This window comes from Nansenia antarctica, assembly GCF_963989245.1.
Source record: "Nansenia antarctica genome assembly, chromosome: 4".
Lineage (NCBI taxonomy): Eukaryota > Metazoa > Chordata > Actinopteri > Argentiniformes > Microstomatidae > Nansenia > Nansenia antarctica.
The window spans coordinates 64,452,495-64,475,932 of record NC_137689.1 but is presented as its reverse complement, the minus strand read 5'-3'; the positions used below and the strand labels follow the sequence as shown (position 1 = coordinate 64,475,932).

The following is a 23,438-nucleotide window of genomic DNA, read 5'->3' as shown; positions in this document are numbered from 1 at the left end:
GATATGGCCATACTTTTAATTAATAATTTATACTTATGCTTTTCTATGCACAACCATGACCGTTACCACAGATCACTGAAATTCACACTGCATCACTGATTGGACTTTATATAAACAATTAAATGATCATATTACAGTACTGCATGAAAGATGTCAACAGGACAACATCGCCCAGGACAGTAATAGCAGACTGTCCACTAGAGGGGGTAAAGCTCAAGAATAAAAACAGTTTATAGAGATGTTACGGGATAGCCTACTCAACTAGGTCCGGCTGGTCAATGTTAGTTCATACAAGTGTAATTTATAATCTGGATCACTGTTTTACCTCATTCAGCCACGTCATCCCTATTTTTTATTATTATTATTATTTGATTTGATTTATTGACAAAAAAATACAAATACATAGGCCAAGCAATGATCCTACTAGTAATTTGATGGCAGCTACTAGATTAAACATAAAGTGCAATATTGAAATACAACTGTGAACATTCTAAACCTGCTAACTGCGACACTTTAATGAATGTGCAACAAATATTATGTGCAATATGACAACCCATGTGTACATAAGGTTCAGATATAGGAAAAGTTAGGATATTTCATAGCATAGCATAGAGTACAGCACGGTGTTTTATTGTATAGTATAGTAGTATAGTATAGTAGATAGTGTACTGTACATAGCCTTTATTTATGTCAAACCAGCTCTTTTCTCTTCTTTATTTTACCCTCGGCTCTCTTGTTTTTAGTCTTTTTCACTCCTAAATTTCGTTGTATGGTACCTGTACTGTATTAATGACAATAAAGACCATTCATTCATTCATTCATTCGTAATTGTCAGGGATAGAGCGATAAAGTCTGTGACTTGTTTCCGTCGCAGAAGGTCCACGAGGGGAAGGGGCCGTACAGCCACTCCCATACAGTACAACAGAACAGACAGACAAACAGGTCATTGATGTGCGAAGACGAAGCGCATCAAAAACAACAAACAAGTAAGACAATAAAACAATACAAACTTCCTACAAACAAGTAAAACAATAAAACACTTTCTAGACATACTGCATGCATAATTTAGCATGGAAGTGCTTCTCCTGTCCTATAACTCCATTTGGTCCAGCTGTATTCTGATTTTAGCCTTGAAAGCTTCTGTACTGTCAGTTTCTTTGATGCTTAAAGGAAACCTGTTTCATTCCACTGCACCTGTAACTGAATGAAACTTCTCCTTTTTTTTTTCTTTTTTTTACTGTGCCTACAGGCAGGCCCGGGGTGGCTAATCGGGAGGATCTGGAGTTTTCCCGGTGGGCCGGTCTGTACGGAAGGGTATACGGGGCCGTTGTTTTTTTCTTCTTTATTTAACCAGGCAGGCTGTTTTTGCAGACGAATGAATGAAGACGGCGACAAGTATTAAGCACAGACATTTGTTTCCCTTGACGAGGTAGGAGGAGAATGTACCTGTTATGATGATGGTAGATGGAGATGCCTGCCTTGCTTGTGTGTATAAACTCAGCATAGTTTTTTTTCTACCCTAGGTGTTAAGATGGAGGGAGAGGCGGGCCTCAATGTAGCAAGTCGCAGTCAGAGAGAGAAGAAGAGATCTTACAAAGAGTTCCTACGGGAGGAAGAAGACATGATGAAGGAAGAACTGGAGGAAGAGGAGCATCCAACCAACACACCAAACGATGTATGGCTGCTTCACGCAGAACTGTAGACACAATGCGTTATGTTTTACATTTCTGATGTAGCCTAGCCTACTATATTATCTTAGATTTTCTGTCATTGCCTATGTTTCTTATATATTCATGTCAGTAAGTTATATCCTTGTAGGCCTACTCTGGTTTTGTGATTGTACCCACCGCTGGACTGATCTTTCTGCCCGCTGGCAGATGGGCCGCGCTAGTTTTGGGCCGGTCGGGCCGCCTGACCCCCCCCCCCAAAAAAAAAAAAAAAAAAAAAAAAAACTAGCTCGGCCCAAAATAGCACGGCATCAACTAGCGCTGAATCAAGCGGCGGCCCTCGTTTATACTAACACATGGGCTGGCCCAATCACATGCTTAGGCCCTGCTGTCCATCGGCCCCCTCCCCCACTCTGATCCCTCGGCCGACAACCCAAGTACAGTGTCATGTTCGTAGATAAGATAGTGAAAGGGGGTGCCCAGAAAATTAGGGAGAAAAAAAGGAAGAAGCTAGCAGAGGATGCCTCAAAATGTCAGAAACTGACAGATATGTTCTCTGCATCGACTGTGGGGGCTAGGCCTACTACAGCTGCGGCTGCCACAGCAACATCTTTACCGCTAACTAACGTTAGCACTGATGTGCCGTTAGCAATTGAGGAGGAGACAGAGGACACAGCTAGAGAGGTAAGCAATGTTGTTACTTGGTTTTACAAAAGCAAAGTTATGTTAGTCGCTTGCATTGGCCAGATTAAGGGAGCAGCAGCAGAGAATGTCTTATGACTTATGCTAACCCGTACAGGCAGTATGATTGCATTGCGCTTCACCAGGACTTGGCTGGAATTCATGCACACACAGTGATCTCTCTCGTGGTGTAACGTTAGTGCTGCTTGGCTGTGGACTCTATAGCTAACGTTAGATGGGGGTGTTCTGCATTTTGTTGCTAGCTAGCAAGTTGAGGTATCACTGTCACTGACATAAATGCAATACCAACAATGGGTGTTAATAATACTTTTTATTTGGAAAAAAAAGATATAAAAAAAATCTACACTAGCCTAGTTCAGAACTAATGAATGCTTTTTATTGCATGGAGAAATAAAACTCATGCAGTCTGCAACCCAATAATGTTGTCTTGCAACCTTCCATTTGAAATGACTGGGCTTCTGGTGTAACATAATGCAATCATGCAGCCTGTGTGTACATGTAAATGAGAACTTTGCTGATTTTGACAACCAGTTAGTTTACTTCTCTGTCCATGTCTTGTTGAACCAGGTTGAGCTGCTGCTGCCCTCCCCAGAAAAGCAGAGTGTCAGGGAAAGAGAGGAAAATGAGAGAGAAAAAGATGAAACAGAGGAAACAGAGTGCCACGTTCAGGACTTCAATTACTTTGCCTGTCCTGAGCCTTCCATGCTAGATCACTTTTTAGATTAGGTCGATAGATTTTTAGATTATTAGTCTTTCAGACTGCCAGCATGTTGATCGGCGGTGTCGGACCGATTGTGTTGGGCCGGTCTGAGCCACATGGCAGGGCCTAATTTTTGTCCCAGTCCAGCCCTGAGTACCTAACAGCTTTGCTATCAACTGAGACCCCAAGATAATGTTTATCTCTGTTTCTCTCCCCCCCCCACAGGAACAACAGGGCTTACACAGGAAAAAGAGGAGACACTCAGGTAAAGAGCATTTCTACATAATGAGTTAGAATGACTGCACGAACTGTTTCTCTCTAGCTTTTTCTCAATCGTTAGGAACACGACTTCTTCCGCCCTCTCTGCTTCCATCGTGCGTTCCGTAGGACGTGAGTGGAGGAAGGAGAAGAGGATGTGAGGACTTGTGTTCCTAACAATAGAGAAAAAAAAAGTTATTGTGTCTGATCGCATTACCACTTACACACACACACACACACACACACACACACACACACACGCAGGTGGCATCCCTCTCTCTACAGGTAACCAACCCCTCACCCTGACTAATAGCAGCGCTGGACTAGAGTATAAGAAGAAGTTGTATAAGATGTTCCCCCCAGGCCTCTTCCACCAGTATCAGATGGGTGATTCACTGGACGAACGGTCAGAGAGGGAGAACAGTGATGAGGTGAGGAACAGATGGATCTCTCTCTCTCTCTCTCTCTCTCTCTCTCTCTCTCTCTCTCTCTCTCTCTCTCTCTCTCTCTCTCTCTCTGTGTTACTAGAAGTTGCATGAAATCCAAGGTCAGTTAGAAGTATCCCCTCTTATGAGTACGCAGAGCTCAGGGAATCAAGTGAAAAAATTGCTTTCTCTGTTAGTGTGCCAATACACCAGCAGAGGGCAGTGTTGCTGTTTACTTTGAGAGTCATAGGGCCCTATTATGCACTTCATAAGTCTTAAGCAATAAGACGAGGCGGTAGATCTAAACTTAAGACGTGGAGGCGTGGTCAAGGCCACTTTGCTATTATGCGTGCGGTAGTGGGCGCCTAAGACCCGGCGCTAAGCCCAGAAATTAGTCATGGGTGTGTTTTGGGCGTCTTCTCAATCAACCCAATCAGCGTGCCAGGTGCCATTCCCTTTAAGAACCGGCTGCGTTAAGTCATAAGCGCTATGCTATTATGCAGTTCATAGGCGCTAGACTTCATGCACGTTTTGAAACACGAGCGCGCCTCCGCGGTTTGCGCACGCGCGCTGAAGTCGGTCGGCGCGCATGCGCAAACCGCGGAGGCGCGCTCGTGTTTCAAAACGTGCATGAAGTCTAGCGCCTAAGAACTTTTCAAACCACTTCTTAGCGCTAGGCGCAAAGTCAGATCGCATAATAGCAGGGGCGCCTAGCGCACTTCATTAACATATGAACACTCCCACAATGAGTAATATATGCACGGGAGTCTTACGTCTTATGTGTGGGCGCCTAGCGACACCTGCATAATAGCAGTAGCGCGTATGAAGCGCATAATAAGGGTGGCGGTAGGTCTTAACCTGGCGGTGCGTCTTAATTAAGACTTAAGACGGCAAGTTAAGAAGTGCATAATAGGGCCCATAGTTTCCTTTGTTTTCTCTCTCCCCTCCCCCCACCCCTCCCCTCCCCTCTCAGGCTCAGGAGGAGCCAGTCATGCCGGTGGACCCCCCCATGCTGAGGGAAGCTGTGGTCGCCCCCGTGGAGGTGGCAGCCCACCTGCAGCTGCTGGGAGAGTCTCTCTCTGTCATTGGCCACAGGCTGCAGGGAACTAAGGTGGGCTGGACACACCTTAGGTAGACCACTGTTGACTCAATAAAGCCCTTTACACACGCAGTTCCCTGTAAAGTACATGAAATCCCAACCCGGGACCGCCAGCGATTTTAATTTTCACCGTTCATACATGAGCTAAAGGCCCTAACATTCCTGTGTTGCGCCTTTACAAACATGCACAAAAAGGCATTCCCGGGTTAGCACATGGTCCAGTAGTGCAGCAGATGGAGCTGATATAATAAAGTAATATATTAAGTACCGTAATAATATTTCTTAACCAGGGAAATAGTCTGAGCAGAATTCCATTCACACATGCCCCTTACCAGGTAAATTCCATGGAATTGAATGGGAAAGCTCTTATGTGAATAAGGTTTAAGACACACACACAGGTTCTGTGTGTCTCATGGTGGGTGGGCAGCTTTTAAAGGGATAGTTCACAGAAATTGTTAATGTTATTGAGAGGCAAAAAGCCATGGAAGTACTCTTCTCTTCTCTTCTCTTCTCTTCTCTTGCGTGTCTAATCGGTGAACTCGTGGGTTTCAGAAGAAGAGATTCAGATTGCAGATAAAGATTGTTGTTTATTCAGCCACCTTTCAGTTCAGTGGAAATGTTTGTCTTCTCTCTGTCTCTCTCTCTCTCTGTCTCCCTCTCCCTCCCTCTCTCTGTCTTTCTCTGTGTGTGTGTGTCTCTCTCTCTCCCTCTCCCTCCCTCTCTCTCTCTCTCCCCCCCCTCTCTCTCTCTCTCACTCTGTCTCTCTCTCTCACTCTGTCTCTCTCTCTCTCTCTCTCTCTCTCTGTCTCACTCTCTTTGTGTCTTTCTCTCTGTGTGTGTGTGTGTCTCTCTCTCTCCCTCCCTCCCTCTCTCTCTCTCTCTCTCTCTCTCTCTCTCTCTCTCTCTCTCCCTCCCTCTCTCTCTCTCTCTCTCTGTGTTAGGAGATGATGGCTGTGTCTGGCAGTATGTCTGTCCTGCTGGATGCTCTCCTCTGTGCCCTGGCTCCCCTGATCTGCCTCACCACCCAAGTGCCAGAGCTCCACAGCTGTCCCCCACACTCACTGGTGAGACTATACACACACACGCGCGCGCGCACACACACACGTGATCCACCAATGCTAAGGTATTGACATATTAGGAAGTCGAAGGCCACAGCCTGGTCCATGTCTCATGGCCTTCCCTTCTGTATCCATCGCAGGCCAAAACTCTGGACAACATTGCCTATGTGATGCCTGGCTTGTGAAGGCCTGACCAGAAAACACACATCGAGAACAAGCAAGGAAGTTGAGCCATTTTGAAAGGAAATTCCTGTCTTTCTATCCCCTGTTGCCCTGTTGTGGTGGAGGATAAAGGTTTATGTTTTAGGAGCTTTTATTTGGTTATGGTTACAAGTGTTGTAAGTAGCCAGATGTTGTTGTTTGCAGCAAACGACACAGGCGACAGACCACTGATGGTTTTGTGAATCTTGGTTCATGTTGAATTTTGAAGGTCAACAGTTTTGTTGTTGTTGTTGTTGTTTGTTCAATTAAAACTGGTTTTATGTATGAACATGTGTGACCCTTTTTCTAACTGCATGGCATAATGCCACTAACATGGCCTTCTTGCTCAAAGATTATTGGAGCCAATTCAGCCCATTTTTGTGCAGCGTTGAAGACAACCATTTCCTCTTCTTGATCTTGACATGGCAGAACCCATCAGTTCTGCATTTAACCCACCCCCCCACCCCCCCATGCAGATTCTGACCGGCATTAGTTGACAGAGTTCCACTTTTTTTCCGGTTCTAGCTCCATTACTGTGAATGTACTGAAACACAGTGCTGAGCTTTACATTTACATTTACCACGTTTACATTTACCACGTTTTTGGCGTAAAATCGTTCTAAATCAAGGTGTTTTTTAGGTGACCCAGTCTCAGCTCTACACTGTGGAGACTGTACTTTCTTACTGTCTGTGCAGGATTATCTCTGTTTGAAGAAATTGGAGAATAGGAGAAAAGTGTTGACATGACTATAATCAAGTGTAAAGTGAGAACAGGCCCGGGGTGGCTAATCGGGAGGATCTGGAGTTTTCCCGGTGGGCCGGTCTGGTTTTGGGCCGGTCTTTTTTTTTTTCTTTTTTTTTTTCCTTCCCTTTATTTAACCAGGCAGGCCAATAAGAACTAATAATTGTGGTAGTACTTGGAAGTGGTTCTGGGCGGCTGGGCCGGTATAATTCTGGGCTGGGCCGGTACGATTCTGGGCCGGCCTGGGCCGTTCTGCGAGTCTGCAGGTGCATCCATGGATCCTTCTCCGTGGTAGGCTACTGGATTGAACTAGCCGGCCCATGACGTAGTGCATGACGTACTATATCCAACCGTCGTCTGTGTCAGTCCTCTGTCAGTGCTCGACACGTATACACTTGACTTACACTTGACTTGTTAATGCGATTGTGTGAGCAAAATGGACAGAAAGAGAAAAGGCGGCGCCGAAAAAGCAAGACTTAAAAAAAGAAAGGCTCTTGAAGCTAATGCGGCCAAATATGTAAAACTGAGCTCGCTCTTTGGTAAAAAAAGCTCCCAAAATTATGATGACGACGACGAGGCTGGTAAGCTAGCCTCGCACTAAGCGAACTAGGACGTGCAAGCATAACAAAATACAACGTTGCCTACAAACCACCGTTCAAGTTTATTAAGTAAATTGTGTGGCTTTATAACGTAACGTTATAACTAGTAACTGTGAGAAACTGTTTTGTAGCAGAAGCACCTCAGCAGCAGACTGCTGCAGACAGTGAAGAGCTAGCCAGCACCAGCCAGGCGCCCATAATAACTCCGTTGGAGTCGGCAGGTAGGATTGCTCATTGAATGATGAGAAGAAGAGTATGGTGTAGACCTGCTGCTCTATGAAAAATGTCCTGAGATAATGATGCCAGATGATTCGGCTCTGCATTAATGAAACTGACTTGACTTGATCAGAAGCTTTGTAAAAAGTTTGTGCTGAGAATTATGGTAATTTTCTCAGAAGCAGAGCCAGGACCAAGTGGTGTCCAGCAACAGCAAGGGATTGCTGCTATCACAGAAGGCACAGGTGAGCTGTTGTACCAGTGTAGGCACAAAGAAGCAAACACAATCTGATTAGTTTCAATGCAACCACTTTCTATGACTAAAGTAAATGGTACTTGTTGTGACCCATTATGCTTGTTATCATTACTTTAATAGCTAGTAGGATCATAATAAATATACAAAGCCCACAATTGAAAGGGAATATGATGGAAATAATATGAAATAAGCCAAATCTTAATTTGTTCTGTCAAAACGTGTTTTCCATGTCAAATTTGCTAAAGCTTTATACATTTTTTGTGTGATTAATAACAGAGGTAACAGCTCAGCAGAATCCTGAACCACAGGCTAGCAACAAGCCAGATGAAGAGGAGCCTGTTGAAATTAGATTACAAAATTTGATTACTTTGCTCACCCTCAGTCACAGGACACCGATTTTTTATTTTATTTTCATCCTCAACAAACCCCACATGTTCCTATTCCAAAGGTTTTCAGTAGTAAAGATGGAATCAACCGCAAGTGGCTTACTTACTGTAAAAAAAAAACAATCTCTGTACTGTTCTGTTTGCCTGGCATTTGCACCTTTGATTAGTGAGGGCCCTTTCATTAAGGGAGGCATGACAGACTGGAAACACGTTCACCAGAGAATAGAGGAACATGAAAAAAGTAAGACGCATAGAGATAGTGCAGATGTTTACTTTCTTAATGTAAAAAAGGCAGATGTAAAAAGCCTGTTGACAGGCAACCAACTATCATTACATGCCGAGCAAGTGAAAAAGAAACGTCAGGTGATGGAGCGCATCGTGGATGTGATTAAGGTCATAGGCAAATGTGGCCTTAGCTACAGGGGAGATGAAGAGGCAGGTTACAGCCTATAAACGTTGCTGTTAATCATGGCAACGTCCTTGAGTTGATTCTACTCTTGAGTAAATATGACTTGTGCCTCCAACAGCATGTTAACACTTGCATAGAAAGCAGCAAGAAGCATCATGAAACTGGTGCAAAAGGCAGAGGTGCTCTAATAACCCTGCTATCAAAAGACACGATCAATAAAATTGTGGATGTCATCAGCCAGCTGATAAAGGTTACTATAGCCAAAGAAGTTAGACAAGCTGGCATGTTTTCAGTTCAAATTGACACAACACAGGACATCAGCTCCAAAGACCAGTGTTCCATCATATTAAGATATGTGACAGACAGTGGCGGACTCAGGGTGTTTGAAGGGCAGGGGCGAAAACATGGGACCGGATCAGTGCACACAAGTTTAGACCATTGGAAGGGCAGCCAATAGGGCACATCCTCTAATTTTGCCACTCAAAAGGGCACTTTAGGCACGTTTTTTCAACTGTGGGGGCACATGGTCAAGTTTAGACCATTGGAGGGGCACCAATAGGGTACGTCCTCTCATTTTCGCCACTCAAAAGGGCTTTTTTGCCACTCAAAAGGGCACTTAAGAGAGACGTTTTTCAACCGTGGGGGCACCAGGAGGGGCGGTCGCCCCCCCCTGCCCCCCCCCCTGAGTCCGCCAGTGGTGACAGATGTAGTTAATGAAAGACTGATTGCTGTGGTCGACTGTGAGTCATCTACAGGGTGGTACTTTACAGAGCTCCTGAAAGAAGTGCTACTGAAACTTAATATTGACATTGGCACATGTGTGGGCAACTCAACAGATGGTGCAGCTAATATGCAGGGACAATATCGGGGGTTTTCTACACTCCTCTCTGAGCATTCCCCCAATCAGATTCATATATGGTGTTATGCACATATTTTGAATATTTTGTACTGGCAGACACAACAGGCAGTGTTGTGGAAAGTGCGTCCCTCTTTTCCCTGCTTAATGACATAGCAGTTTTCTTAAGCGGGGGAGGAGCTTTGTTATGCAGAATTGTTGTGTTGTGTGAGTGTGCTTGTTGTGCTTGTCTACCTGAGACTGTCTACCTGTCTACCTGACACTGTCTACCTGAGACTGTCTACCTGACTACCTGTCTACCTGACACGGTCTACCTGTCTACCTGACACGGTCTACCTGTCTACCTGACACTGTCTACCTGACACGGTCTACCTGTCTACCTGACACGGTTTACCTGTCTACCTGACACTGTCTACCTGACACGGTTTACCTGTCTACCTGACACTGTCTACCTGACACTGTCTACCTGTCTACCTGACACTGTCTACCTGACACGGTTTACCTGTCTACCTGACACTGTCTACCTGACACTGTCTACCTGTCTACCTGAGACTGTCTACCTGTCTACCTGACACGGTCTACCTGTCTACCTGACACTGTCTACCTGACACGGTTTACCTGTCTACCTGACACTGTCTACCTGAGACTGTCTACCTGTCTACCTGACACTGTCTACCTGTCTACCTGACACTGTCTACCTGTCTACCTGACACTGTCTACCTGAGACTGTCTACCTGTCTACCTAACTAAAATAATAAGAAGAAGATTGAGTCTCATTACTGTGTATTTGGGGGCATTTTTATGTCAAGGCTTTGGCGACAGTGTAAACGGTGTGTGTGTAGGCCTAGGTGAGTAGGTTGGGTTTGTCCTTCCATTAGAGACACAGCGTCGTGTGGGAGTTCACGGAGAAACCAAGCATTATGTTCTGAAAGCTTTTCTATCAAGCTTTTTTCAGATAATAAGAAAATATGCCTTAGCATCGACATGTCTACTGTTTATCTGTTAGAACTGTCTGTGACCCTTTTCCACGGTCATGTCCGGGCCACATTAAGAGCAAGAACAAGCACCAAGCACGCGGACATACCGCACTTCAGGCACACGACGGGGACCAGTTTTGGCTCCTGAGAGTGCTACTTTTTGAATTAGGCTGCAATTCTAGAAATGATCACGTATCAATTTAAATGAAAACCCTTCTGCCACTACAAATATAAATAAATGTGCTATGCTTTTGGAAAATTGCATGATCTGTCATCTCTCTTCTTTTTCAGGCAGTCCGTTTGTATGTGTAGGCCTACAACATGTTTGTATAGCTCTCTGGACTCTCCATACCCTTGTTCACAGAAGTTGTAGACTTCTGACCTGTTCCATGTACAATAATATTAAAGACAGTTTAATGTGCAACCTATACCCAAAGCAATACATAATCACCGTAAACTTGATTTAAGAAGACATCTAAATTCTAGCCCCGTCAAGAGCTTAAATGTTTTGGGAGCCACTGCGCATGCGCACCCTCGGTAGACGAGCATGCCCTTGGAACTTCAGTGGCACATGAATCTAGCTCGCGATCATAACGAATTATACATTATTCACAAGGTAAAACAAAGGTACGTTCTTAACCACTCTAACATGTCAATATCAACCATTTTCAGTTGCTTACCAGTAATGTTGAAGCATTGTTTGTGTTACAGCTGATCAGCGTAGCTAGCTAGCTTCAATGAGTCACAACACAACTTTACAAGTTATTGACATGGTTCAATAGTGAGCTAGCCATAGTCAAGCAGGGGTTGCTAACCTAACCATTCCGTTTTTCTTCAACGAATGACCGTCATCTTACTGATCTGCAAGGATCAATGCCAATAACGGTAGCGTATATAGCTAACAATGGATTTGGTCATATCTGTATTGATAAAAGATAATTGAATTTGACAACTGTGTTTAATGGCTAGCCTTGAACCTTACTTAAGCCTTTCGTTAGCTGAATCCTCGGCAACATCGGGTTCATGCTGTCTAAATACATGTGTTTAATGCAAATGGTTCTAGCCTAGAGCCTTAATGATCGACGTTTTCTTTCATTAGCTAAATCCTCGTCGGCAGCACAATGGGGTTCATGTTGTCTAAATCCATGGAGCAGAACTTCAAAAAGCAGCAGGAGTTCATGCTGCATAACGGACGACTCCAGGTGAGACCAGGCTACTTGTGTACTGGGTTCAATCAGTCAACACACCTACACATGTTGTTATGGGAGGAAGAGGGTATCTACACATGTTGTTATGGGAGGAAGAGGGTATCTACACAGGTTGTTATGGGAGGAAGAGGGTATCTACACATGTTGTTATGGGAGGAAGAGGGTATCTACACAGGTTGTTATGGGAGGAAGAGGGTATCTACACAGGTTGTTATGGGAGGAAGAGGGTATCTACACAGGTTGTTATGGGAGGAAGAGGGTATCTACACAGGTTGTTATGGGAGGAAGAGGGTATCTACACATGTTGTTATGGGAGGAAGAGGGTATCTACACAGGTTGTTATGGGAGGAAGAGGGTATCTACACATGTTGTTATGGGAGGAAGAGGGTATCTACACATGTTGTTATGGGAGGAAGAGGGTACGTACACAGGTTGTTATGAGAGGAAGAGGGTATCTACACATGTTGTTATGGGAGGAAGAGGGTATCTACACAGGTTGTTATGGGAGGAAGAGGGTATCTACACCAGGGTTTCCGTTAGAAAAATTTGCCGTCGGACATCGTGTCCGGGAAGAATTCGATTTACCGGACAAACGTGATATATTCCGGTCATCATATTAAAATATAATATTTTTTTTTTTTTCCAAAATCATATATTTTTTTCCTCCAAATCTAATGTTTGTCGCGGTGATTACTGTTGTGTAGCGGCCTATATATGCCATTTAATGTCTATTTCTCATCCGATACGATTAGATGCGAGCTATATAATATATAATAATATAACATGATTTGACGCATGCGCGCTATGCCATGCGTCAAATCCAGCGCTGAACGGGTCCAGCGCTGAACGGGCGCCTCACTGGGAACTGAACAGACAGCATCGATCAATGAACGGACTCCACATTACGTTAACTGAAGTTTGTTAAATTGTTTGGGATTAATGTGAGTTTTCTATTTTCTCTTTACAGTTTTACCCTTCTTTTTTTTTTTTAATCAATAAAACAACGTCATTTCTATAAGTCTCGCTGGTTGGGAAGGCATTTCGTTTAGCTCGGGAGTATGGCAATGGGAAGAACATAACTGTTTATTGAGAAACAATTGATAGGCAGTCTGGGATACGTATATAAAGAAATACCACAATGTCTAGATGTATAACATTTTATTGAACAGTAACAGTGCAAGCATGTAGGCTACGGGGAACAGGGATTTTGGTCAGTAGGTCCTTTGTACAGAGGGCGTTTCTCTCCGACAACGCGTTCCCAGGTACCATGGAAGTCATAGGTAGTCCAGCACACTGACAGAGAGACAGACAGACAGACAGACAGACAGACAGACAGACAGACAGACAGGCAGACAGACAGACAGACAGATAGACAGACAGACAGACAGACAGACAGACAGACAGACAGACAGACAGACAGTCAGCTTACTTCTACCCTTTTGAGTGGAATTACTCCTTTAATTAGCTGTTAGCCATCTCAAAGCCCCCTGAGTTGCTCGTCAACACTGAGAATAGACCACATTATAGAAACCAAAACACCGTTTTTTTAAATCCACAGGGAATAACCGAGAGTGTAAGGAAAGGCACACCCAGCGCTGTCAGTGGTGGGGAGACTTGAAGTGGCTTTGCTTGATTTCCATCACAGATTCAAGGATTGAAACACTGATGAAAATAGGGAGTAATAGTGATGGGATTATTTTAGATTATTTTAGATTAGATTAGATTAGATTAGGTGAGATTCAACTTTATTGTCATTGCAGAGTACAAGTACCAGACAACAAAATGCAGTTTAGCATCTAACCAGAAGTGCAAATAGTGATATAAAAACAAACACTTAACTTTCGGGGAAACTGCTAAAATAAAATAAATTAAATAAATTAAAAAAGAAAGCGACTATTAGCACCGCCGAATGACAACAAACGTATGAGTAATGAGTAAAACAATGTCACTTTTATAGTATGTTGTTTAACTTGCCGTTCGGTCGCCATGGCTCTGGTGTGTGTAGCAGCTTCAGCTAGCTGGCTGGAAACTTCTAGGGGTGCGTTCGTAAACACGCTCAGAGAGCGCCGGAGCGCACGCTGGCTTCGATGTCACAGAGCGACCGAGTCGTTCGATTGGACGAGAGGCGTTCCGCGAGTGCTGATCGGATTTCCAGAGCGTGTTTACGAACGCACCCAGCCAGCTTTAGCGAATTGTATTCAAAGGGAATTATTTTCACCGGACAATATGTCCGACGACTTTTCAATTTGTCGGACTTCACCAAATTTTACCGGACAAAGACCGGCAATTGCCGGTTAACGGAAACCCAGATCTACACATGTTGTTATGGGAGGAAGAGGGTATCTACACAGGTTGTTATGGGAGGAAGAGGGTACCTACACAGGTTGTTATGGGAGGAAGAGGGTATCTACACATGTGGTTATGAGAGGAAGAGGGTGAGTGGTAAGTGTGGTAAATGACACTGTACTTGTACAGGTTGATACAGTACTGATGATACAGTACTAGCATACCAGGGACCATATAACAACAGCCACTGCCACTTTTAATTACCCAGTAGTAGCGGTAGTGATAGCAGCAGTAGTAGTAGTAGTAGTAGGCCTAGTAGCAGCAGTAGTACAGTAGTAGTAGCAACAGCAGTAGTAGCAACATAACACCGTTCTTATTACTTTATCAATGTAGGGTTACTTTTTTTTTTACTTACTTATGTTAGGCCTACTTATTATTGTGTTTTTGTACCTGAATGCTGCCGTGTCATTGTTGAGGAACCAAAGCCAAAGATTAGAAACGTTTACTCTTGTGTACTTAGATGTAATACATTTCTGATTCTGATTCTGATAGTAGTAGTAGCAAGAGTAGGAGTAGTATACAACTTTCATAAAACATCAGAGACATTGACTCACACAACACAATACACATGATATACAAAAACATGAAGACGGGTAAAGATGACAAGTCCTAGGAGGGCAGCGCCTGAAATGTTTACTTAGCATGAGTAAGGGGAGTTGTAGCCTAAACCATTTAGCAGGAACCTAATGAAGAGCTTATTGATTCCAGTATATTAGGGCAACAGAACATTGATAGCTACTGTGGGCACTGGGCAGGCATAAAATGCAGAAGAATGTTGGTTTGCTAAATGACAACAAATTGTAAAACCCAACTCACCCTAATTGTCTGTTGTCCCCTTGATCAATGCAGGTTACTAATTTGATCGTATACCTTTTGTAATGTTTTATTTAGATTGACATCATTTAACCACTAACAATTGATTTGGCTCATCAATTTTGAAAAGTGCACTTTTCAGTTTTTGAAGGCTTACACCTCTGGCCTTTCATCCTGCCTGCAGGAGTCGAAGCCATAATCTTTCTAGGTTATCTCGGTGGAAATGAGGTAGAAGTTTCAGTTGTAGCTAATTCATTTTATTGATGTTCAGTTTCCTCTAGAATATCACAACACCAGCCTGAAGACAGAGTGAAGTGCTTCCGTCTGCTCGGAGCTAGTCAGAGGGTGTAGGTTTTATTGCAATCGTTAAAAGAGGTGCTTTTGCAACAAGCAATGGCTTTTTTTTTCTTCTTCATTTTCTTCAATACGTTTTTGATTTATTTTTGGCTGTCAGGCACTCAACGCCTGAGATCAGTGCTGGGGCCAGACCAATGTCCTTATCAGACATGGGGCCCATAGGGGTTGACAGACTTATTAAGCACACTTTAAAATATTGTTCTGTTTTTCGCTTTCTCCCCACTGTAAATGTAATAAATGATGACTAACGATGGCTTCATTGATCACAAAGAATACAAGATTAAGTCTCGGCATGCCCTAGTAAAGGTCATTTGGATGGCTCAAAGGTACATTTTTGTAGTAGGATTTCTTTTTGTGCAATCTGGCCAGATTTGGGGTATTCAGGTACTCTGTTGTTTACAACAACCTAGGTTGTTTTAAAGCCCATGTCATGTGTAATGCACTTTTTGTATATTCTTCATCAGGGAAAAACCAAAATACCTTTCCTTCACATTTATTTTTAATTAACTGATGCTACATTTTGTATTTCATGGCCATTTTGTTATGCTCAGTACTAGTAACTTGATTTACCGGTAGTTCATTTAATGTGTATTATGAATTCACAACCCTCGCACAGATTGTGTTTTTTTTTAGGACAAAACGGATTATTTAAAATGGGACAACACTGTAGCCAACTCATTGACAATGTAAATTGCTATCTGACTAAGGATGGCAATTAATAGTATTGACCTGACAATTTGAAAGGGTATCTGTGGTGCATCTATGCTTTTTCCCCCTGCATTAAGATGTCAAACAGATTGTACACCAAGACCATTTTTTCTGTCAAAGCAAATTACTCTTTGCATGCACTGCATGCTAATATCACTGCCCACGGTGGTGGAATCATGATATGTTTTACATTATTGTCTATAATTTAATGGAAATAGCCGTGTTGTATAGGCACATCTTGTGCATAATTTGACATCAAAACACAGGAAAATGTAGCCTACAAATTATAGGGGTTGTCTGAACGTCAAGAGCAACATCACATTGGTTGATGAACACTCACTCATGACCCCTCATGACTCATCACTCGTGACCCCAAATGGTGACCCCTAATAGGTCACCATTTGCTATTGCAATCTTCATTGAAGACCATGAGCCTCTCAGGAGCTGAAACCTGGGTAGTCTAGTCTAATAGGTCGTGCCTTTGCGGGCTGGATGAGGTGACCTCTGACCCCTAGAGTCAGATTTGCTCTGAATAACTTTGCCACATTGGTTCAGGGGTTCCGATTTTGAGAGGATCTTTCTGAAAGATGATCTCTGACTTCTGGCAGCAGTGTCCGTTTGCCGCTCTCTCAAGAAAATATCCTTCCACATGGCCTTTAGGAAATGTCAGTGAACTTCCCAGAGGATTCTGCTCGGCTTCCGCTTTGTCACCTCCATACTCCTCTCTGTCCCTCAACTCTCCTAGCTCTCCTATTCTCCCCTCACATCACCCCCACTCTCCCACCCACCCACCCACCCACCCACCTGCCTGAGGATTGGGAGCAGACTTGAGGAACTACCTCTCTGAAGTGTGACGCTGCCTGAGCGTGACTTGGAGTGATCACAGGGTCGGTGGCTGTAGTTGAGTGAGAGCCAATATTTTGGAGTGAATATTGTCCTAATGATCCACTCCTTCAAGACAACACAACAAATCAAGACAGCAAAGTTGTGAACGAGTTTCTGAATGAGTAGGCCTAAGAGATGAATCACAGGTGTGATTCAGTGCAGTTCCGGACAATCACAATGATTGTAGATTGAGCAGCTGAATCTTCCCCATCTGTGAGAATGTTCCTATGACCTCCTATGTACTTCAGAAAGTAGTTAAACACTTAGGAGGGGCTACTTTATGTGGTACCTAATGAAAATACATTACTCTCCGGAAATCTTAAAATACATTATACTTTATCTAAACTGCAGATCTTCGCTCTCTCTGCTTTGGTGTTTCTTTTTTTTTCCTTTCTTTTTTTCTATCTCCAGAGAGATGACGCAGCGGTGCAAAAACGGACCCTAAAATCAATGTCAGGCCCATTTAAAATTACTGCAGATGAGAATTCTCACCTGCCAGATGGTTATCAGAGAAATAGCAGCGTAGGCGGTGTCCGCCATGCCTCGACCTAGCCGGGGGAGTGGGGCCCTGACTGGAGGAGAGGTGATCTATTCGGGAGAGATCTACCAATCAGCTTCCTGCCCACGTGACACAACCACATTCATACAGTATCTATTAGTGGCACCAACTCTCTTATTATTCAAATATTTGTATTGGTTTTTACATCACAAAAAAACAATGGTTCTCGACACTCCAATAGAACAACAGAAATATACAAAATACAAAAATGCCTTATCATTAGGCCTTACAAACTGAATGAAAATATTGCTGCAATATTATCATGTAAACATTGAAAGAAAGAGAAAAACAAAGGCAAAGATACATACAAACAAAAAAGAGGGGAGAGAGGGAGGGGGGGGCATTGACATTATATATATATATATATATATATATATATATATATATATATATATATATATATACAGCATAGCATTCAGGCAATCAGATTTGTGGCTTTTAGGCTCAATGTGTCATGTACCCTGATCACTGTTGAGAATGTGAATACAGCACTAAAACACCCCAACTCTCCATATAATAATCAGGGATGTGATCTTTCCTGATTAAACTGGATTTTCTGCTTTTCTGACCTGATTGACTAGACTTCACTGCTGTGTTTTTATTCTTGTGTCGTATAATTTCTCTTAGGACAGCCCTGTTCTGCTCCATCATCAGTGAGGCATAGGCTACTCAATGGTCACTCTTGAAGAGCTTCAGTGTTCCTGTGCATAGATGGGAGAATCTGACGGAAGGCCTACCATCTCTGCAGCTCTGTCTATCTCCAGTCCAGAGTCCAGTCAGGCAAATGACACTCTGACGGTAACAGAAGTTCATCATACCACTCTGGTCTAATGAGTTGACACGTTTTCGTTGCCAGTTGGGCTTTGGCTTCTGTCTAGCCATGAAGGCCTGATTGGTGGAGGGCTGGAGAGATGGTTGTCCTTCTGCCAGATTCTCCCATATCTGCACAGGAACTCTGAAGCTCTTTTACAGTGACCATTAAGTAGCCTAACTCACTGATGGTGAAGCAGAAAAGTGCTGTCCACCTGAGGTGAAGGGTCCTGTGTTGATGTCGTCATCAGATCTAAGAGAAATTCTAAAACACAAGAATAAAAACACAGCAGCGAAGTGATAGTCTGGCCACCAGAACTACTACAGACAGCTGTCATTATGATAAAGTAGGCCTAGGCTAGTGCAAATATAAACTATTCCTAAAAACACACTCACGTATGCACACACACACACACACACACACACACACACACACACACACACACACACACACACACACACACACACACACACACACACACACACACACACACACACACACACACACACATATTTAGCCATATAAAATGATAATATGATTAAATAAACTTGCATGTCCTCACATGCTCTGCACTCACATGTGGCACTGTATATTTTCCTATTTTTCTGTCCTTGCCAATCACATGCCTGAATAATATACAGTACATACACAATAAGATCATCAGTATCTGACCCATGTACCATATTATAGAACAAAGGCTCTTGATTGGAGTGTTTTTCGAAACAATTGTCCTAAGCTAATGCTTCCGTCACCAACTGATCTTCTGATGCTCAACTAAAAAGCAGGTTATTGTATGGAAAGTCAAGTGCTTTCTAATGACTGCATCCAAGGTTTTGAAATTAATCCATCCACATGAACAAGGTTCTGAAATTATTTTAGTCCTGTGTGATTAAAATAATGGAACTAGTGAGTCATCCAATCACTTGCGCCATAAAGTCATTCATATCACCACAGGGAATGCATACTATCCTGTTTTAGGTACTCATTTGACTGTGTACAGTGACAACTTTTCATAAAAACTGTTGATATTGGAAGTATTTTCTGTGTTTAAATGCTAGTAGAACCTTAATGTTGTGTTGGCAGGACATGATACACTGAGTATAATAATACTTTTAATTATTATACTCTTTATTTTGGTGTGACGTATTGTATTCCCCATTACCATTCAAAAGATTCAATGTATTGCCCCAATGAGAAGGATTTTTTTTTCTCCATTGTAATGATCTTCAATATGACACACTATAATTTGCCTCTCTTATTCATATCTGAATGTCATTGGAGTCTTTAACCTAATCAGCTACCACAGCCCTTCACGACATATTACTTAGAGAGTCATCTTTGACACCTGACTTTTATGTGAATAAAGAGCTCTGATAGAGAATGCCATTTATTCTCCCCCTGGTATAATAGCAGCTTGAGAGAAGGAAGGCTGTGTCTGCCGTAAACAGGAAGCGGCAGAGACAAAAGCCCTGTTGACCTACCGCCTGCCACAGGTTGACCCTGACATGACCGTCAGTGTGACAGTCACGTGACTGTGAGCGTCACGGCGCCAGTCTCTCGACCCTCCTGAGACTCCGGCCGTCCACTTCCTCACAGAAATGGCCTCAAAGGACTATGTCCACAAAGTCCACAGAATGGGTTTATATTGATGTTATTGAGTGATTAAGGGCAGAGGTCGTGAGTGGATTGGATAACGACATCCGGCGTGTGGAGTATGGGATGCAGCTCAGTCTCATAGCTGTTATGATGATGATGACGATTAATACAAAAGCCTGATTGGCCGTGGTGACTCACGGTTCTCACCAAGGCGTGGCCACACAGACTGCTGTTTCTGGTCCTGCAACACTGTGGGGTATCAATATGTGGACTTGAATCAATGCCTATGATCCTTTACTCTGACCACAAGACCTATCCCCCACCAATTACTTCAGTTTTCACAGAGCACGAGCCCCCGGGGGGCTGGGGGGGAGTGGGGGAGGGGGGAGGGGGGAGGGGGAGTCACACCAGTAGAGGCAGTGTGCATAGATGCCTCCCCCCACACCTCTATAATTATAATAATAATAATGATGATAATAATGCATTTATTTTGTAAAGTGCTTTTCTCAGTACTCAGACACATTTAGATTTCCGGAGTGAGTATAATGTATTTTCATTAGGTACCACATAAAGTATCCCCTCCTATGTGTTTATTTACCTTCTGAAGTTCTTAGGAACATTCTCACAGATGGGGGACTACATGGAGAGAACAACAATAATCATAATAATAATAATAATAATAATAATGAGAAGAAGAACAATAAGAATGTGTTGTTCCTCTGTTCCTCCAGATGGAGAGGCAGATCCTGATGCAGAACCAGATGAGAGAGAGACAGATGGCCATGCAGCTGGCCTGGTCCAGAGAGTTCCTCAACTACTTTGGTGCCTTCTTCAGCCTTGCCACCGTGGGCCTCACCATCGGGTGGGTGACCCTCACGGGTTGACTGTCATCACAACATCACACCCAGGGTTCTCCCCACAATGTTTGAACAGGGTGGCGCATTGTCAAAGCCGAAAAAAATACTGCTTAAAATTCTGAATTCACTGAGGAACGTCTTAACGCTTTCACTTTAGCTTTCGTTTTTAAAAACGATATCATTGATGATCAAAGATAGTAACTTCAATCATTACAAAATATATTGTTTAATTTGCCTTGTAATGCAGCGCCACTCTTCCATTCTTTGGGGGGAACCCTGACGTCAACAGTGGGATCCTGTGGGATTATTGATTAATTAATTGATTAATTGATTGATTAATCCTGTGGGATTATTGAGTAAAACAGGAGATATATGATTGATAATGTAATTTGATATTACCAATTCATTACATGATTTGAATACTCACTATGAGAATTTCTAAAAAAAGAATGAAGAGTCCATAAAATCGAAAAACAAATAGTTTATTTTAATGCTCTGATGGGTACTGTGGCTGTCAAACCTGCAAAGGTGAATGTCATACCTCGGAAGTGTGAGGTGATGTAAACCTTCAGGTGTTAAATGAATTATAACTTACGAGCAGTGGCCTTTAGATCACGTCACTCTGTGTGTGTGCATGCGTGCGTCCACTTGAAGTGTAATATTACGATCATCTCCCCATGACACGTAGAGACACCTAATAGCCTCTCATCGACCTATTATATTACATATGGTTGGTGTTGGTAGTAATATATCTCTGTGCTTCATCCTTGCAGTGCCATTAAGAGGAGGAGGCCTGTTCTGTTCGCTCCTGTTGTCCCTCTCAGTTTCATCCTGGCCTATCAGGTGGACATGGCCTATGGAACACTAGTCTACCGTATGAGGGGTAAGTCTCTCTCTGACACTTAAACTCAATTCACTCTACAGAGCCGAACCGAGCAGAGCCGAGCTGGGCTGTATTGGGCCGGCCTGGCTCCCAATCCCAAAAAGTTATTTTCATGGAAAAGTTCATTATTGATATCCCATAATGAGGCCCCCCTCAGGGGAAGGTGGTTACCTTAACGTCGCCCCTCACAAGACCTTCTTTTGCATATAGTGAATGTATCCTATGGCCAAGCAGAAAGCACCTCCTCTCTGTCAAGTCTTATCTTGAGGACACATCTAGTCAGCAGGAGACTTTTGGAACAAATACCATAATTTATACATAATTACATACTTTTCAGCCATAGCTATCTCTATTTATAATCTCACTTTGCCTAATTGCTTGGTTTACTCTTTTCCGGAGTCGTCTTCCTGCCATATCCGCCCCAATCTTATTCACTGTAGGACAACTTTAATGAAGTAAATTATGTTCCAATTATGTCTATAATACTGTCACTACAGGAAGAGAGGTCCATTATTATAGTTACAGTAGGTAGTTTTATTTAGGTAATTTATTGATGTCACCTCTGTGTTGGTCTCCAGGGGAGGCGGAGAGCATCATGGCCTCTGAGCACGATCGTTTAGCCCTGCCGTGCGGTACTCCCAACTTCGAGAGCATTGAGAAGGAACGCCGAGCCAAGAGCTCTCTCACCTCCCTCCTGGAGAAATGACACCACCCTGCCGGTCGTGGTCGCTGAGTCAGTCGTCCAATCAACACCGCCCCCAAGATCAATGGTCAAGACTTGGAAAGCTTCAGATCTTGACTGTATACTCCTTTGGTATACAATCATGCATGCACATAACATACATAACATACCAAAAATTCTACTTAGAATCAAAAAGAGTTCTTCGGCTCGTCCCTGTAGATTAGAAGAACCCTTTCAATAACAGTTTTTGGTGCTTTGTAGAAGATGTTTTGGTGCCATTTAGAACCCTCTTTTTGGCAAGGGTTCTATGTGAAACTAAAAAAGGTTCTTGAACGGCTTCTACGGTCCAAAGAACAATTTTCTTTCTAAGAGTGTAAACTTGTACGCTGACCTATGAGCGGCTGTGATGAGAATCTGCATAGTTACATTCAGAATAGTACTACATTTGTTGACTCATATAGATACAGAGCACAATAGTTCCAGTTTCCAACTGTATCAAGACAAGTTATTTACTGGAAAAGGGATATCCATTTGAACCTTAGAATGTTTACCTTAAGTGCTCATTAGATGTGGATTATGAGCAATCATGCACTAGAAAATCTAACTATTGATAGAATTATTGATGATATTAATGTTTGTTCTTATAAAACAACGATTTGCACTAATTGTATCATGTAAAAAAAGAAAGAAAGAAAGAAAACAATTGCCAAAAGATTGAATGTTTTTTTGTTTTTGTCAGTTTTATAGTGTTTACTGTCTAAGGTATAATTGTATTTCATTGTGGAGAAGTAACTAAATGAACAGATTAATTTATTGCGCTTCAGTTAAATTGAGATATGTACATTGTACACTGTATGATTACTGCTAAAACTCTATGTTAAATAAACACTGTCGTCACCAAGACTATTACAATGAATATATATTGTCTTGGCATCTGTAATCTGTTCTATAATTCTTATTTAATCAAACACCTACACAAGTTAAGCACTTACTTTATTGACCCTGACCTATCGATGGTTATATATATATATTGAAGATGCCCCAAACTTTTGTTTATTCTGAAAAGGCTTTGATTGTTATATTGGAAGCGGTCTCAGGTGGTTGGATGCAGCTCGAAGCTATTTGTAGTTGCATTCGCCCACCAAGCGAACAGTGATCTTTCACTGGAATTCTGCTACACTAA

The 23,438-nt window shown here is 42.8% G+C and overlaps 1 protein-coding gene across 2 annotated transcripts; it reads left to right on the top strand.

The window, feature by feature from the left end:
- Nucleotides 1-11,089: 11,089 nt before the first annotated feature.
- Nucleotides 11,090-23,224, top strand: plgrkt (plasminogen receptor, C-terminal lysine transmembrane protein). 2 transcript variants are annotated; one of them, XM_080530439.1, is made up of 5 exons: nt 11,090-11,177; nt 11,650-11,752; nt 20,565-20,695; nt 21,464-21,573; nt 22,152-23,224. In XM_080530439.1, exons 2-5 carry the CDS (start codon nt 11,672-11,674, stop codon nt 22,277-22,279), a joined length of 450 nt encoding a protein of 149 aa, XP_080386565.1. In that variant the 5' UTR covers nt 11,090-11,177; nt 11,650-11,671; the 3' UTR covers nt 22,280-23,224. The 2 variants fall into 2 exon arrangements, with proteins under 2 accessions (XP_080386565.1, XP_080386566.1); XM_080530440.1 differs by having other exon boundaries at nt 11,100-11,166.
- Nucleotides 23,225-23,438: the final 214 nt, after the last annotated feature.

Coding starts and splice junctions, on each gene's coding strand:
- plgrkt (XM_080530439.1), top strand. CDS start 11,672: ATGGGGTTCATGTTGTCTAAATCCATGGAGCAGAACTTCAAAAAGCAG. Junction 11,753..20,564: donor TGCATAACGGACGACTCCAG/GTGAGACCAGGC, acceptor CTGTTCCTCCAG/ATGGAGAGGCAGATCCTGAT. Junction 20,696..21,463: donor ACCGTGGGCCTCACCATCGG/GTGGGTGACCCT, acceptor TCATCCTTGCAG/TGCCATTAAGAGGAGGAGGC.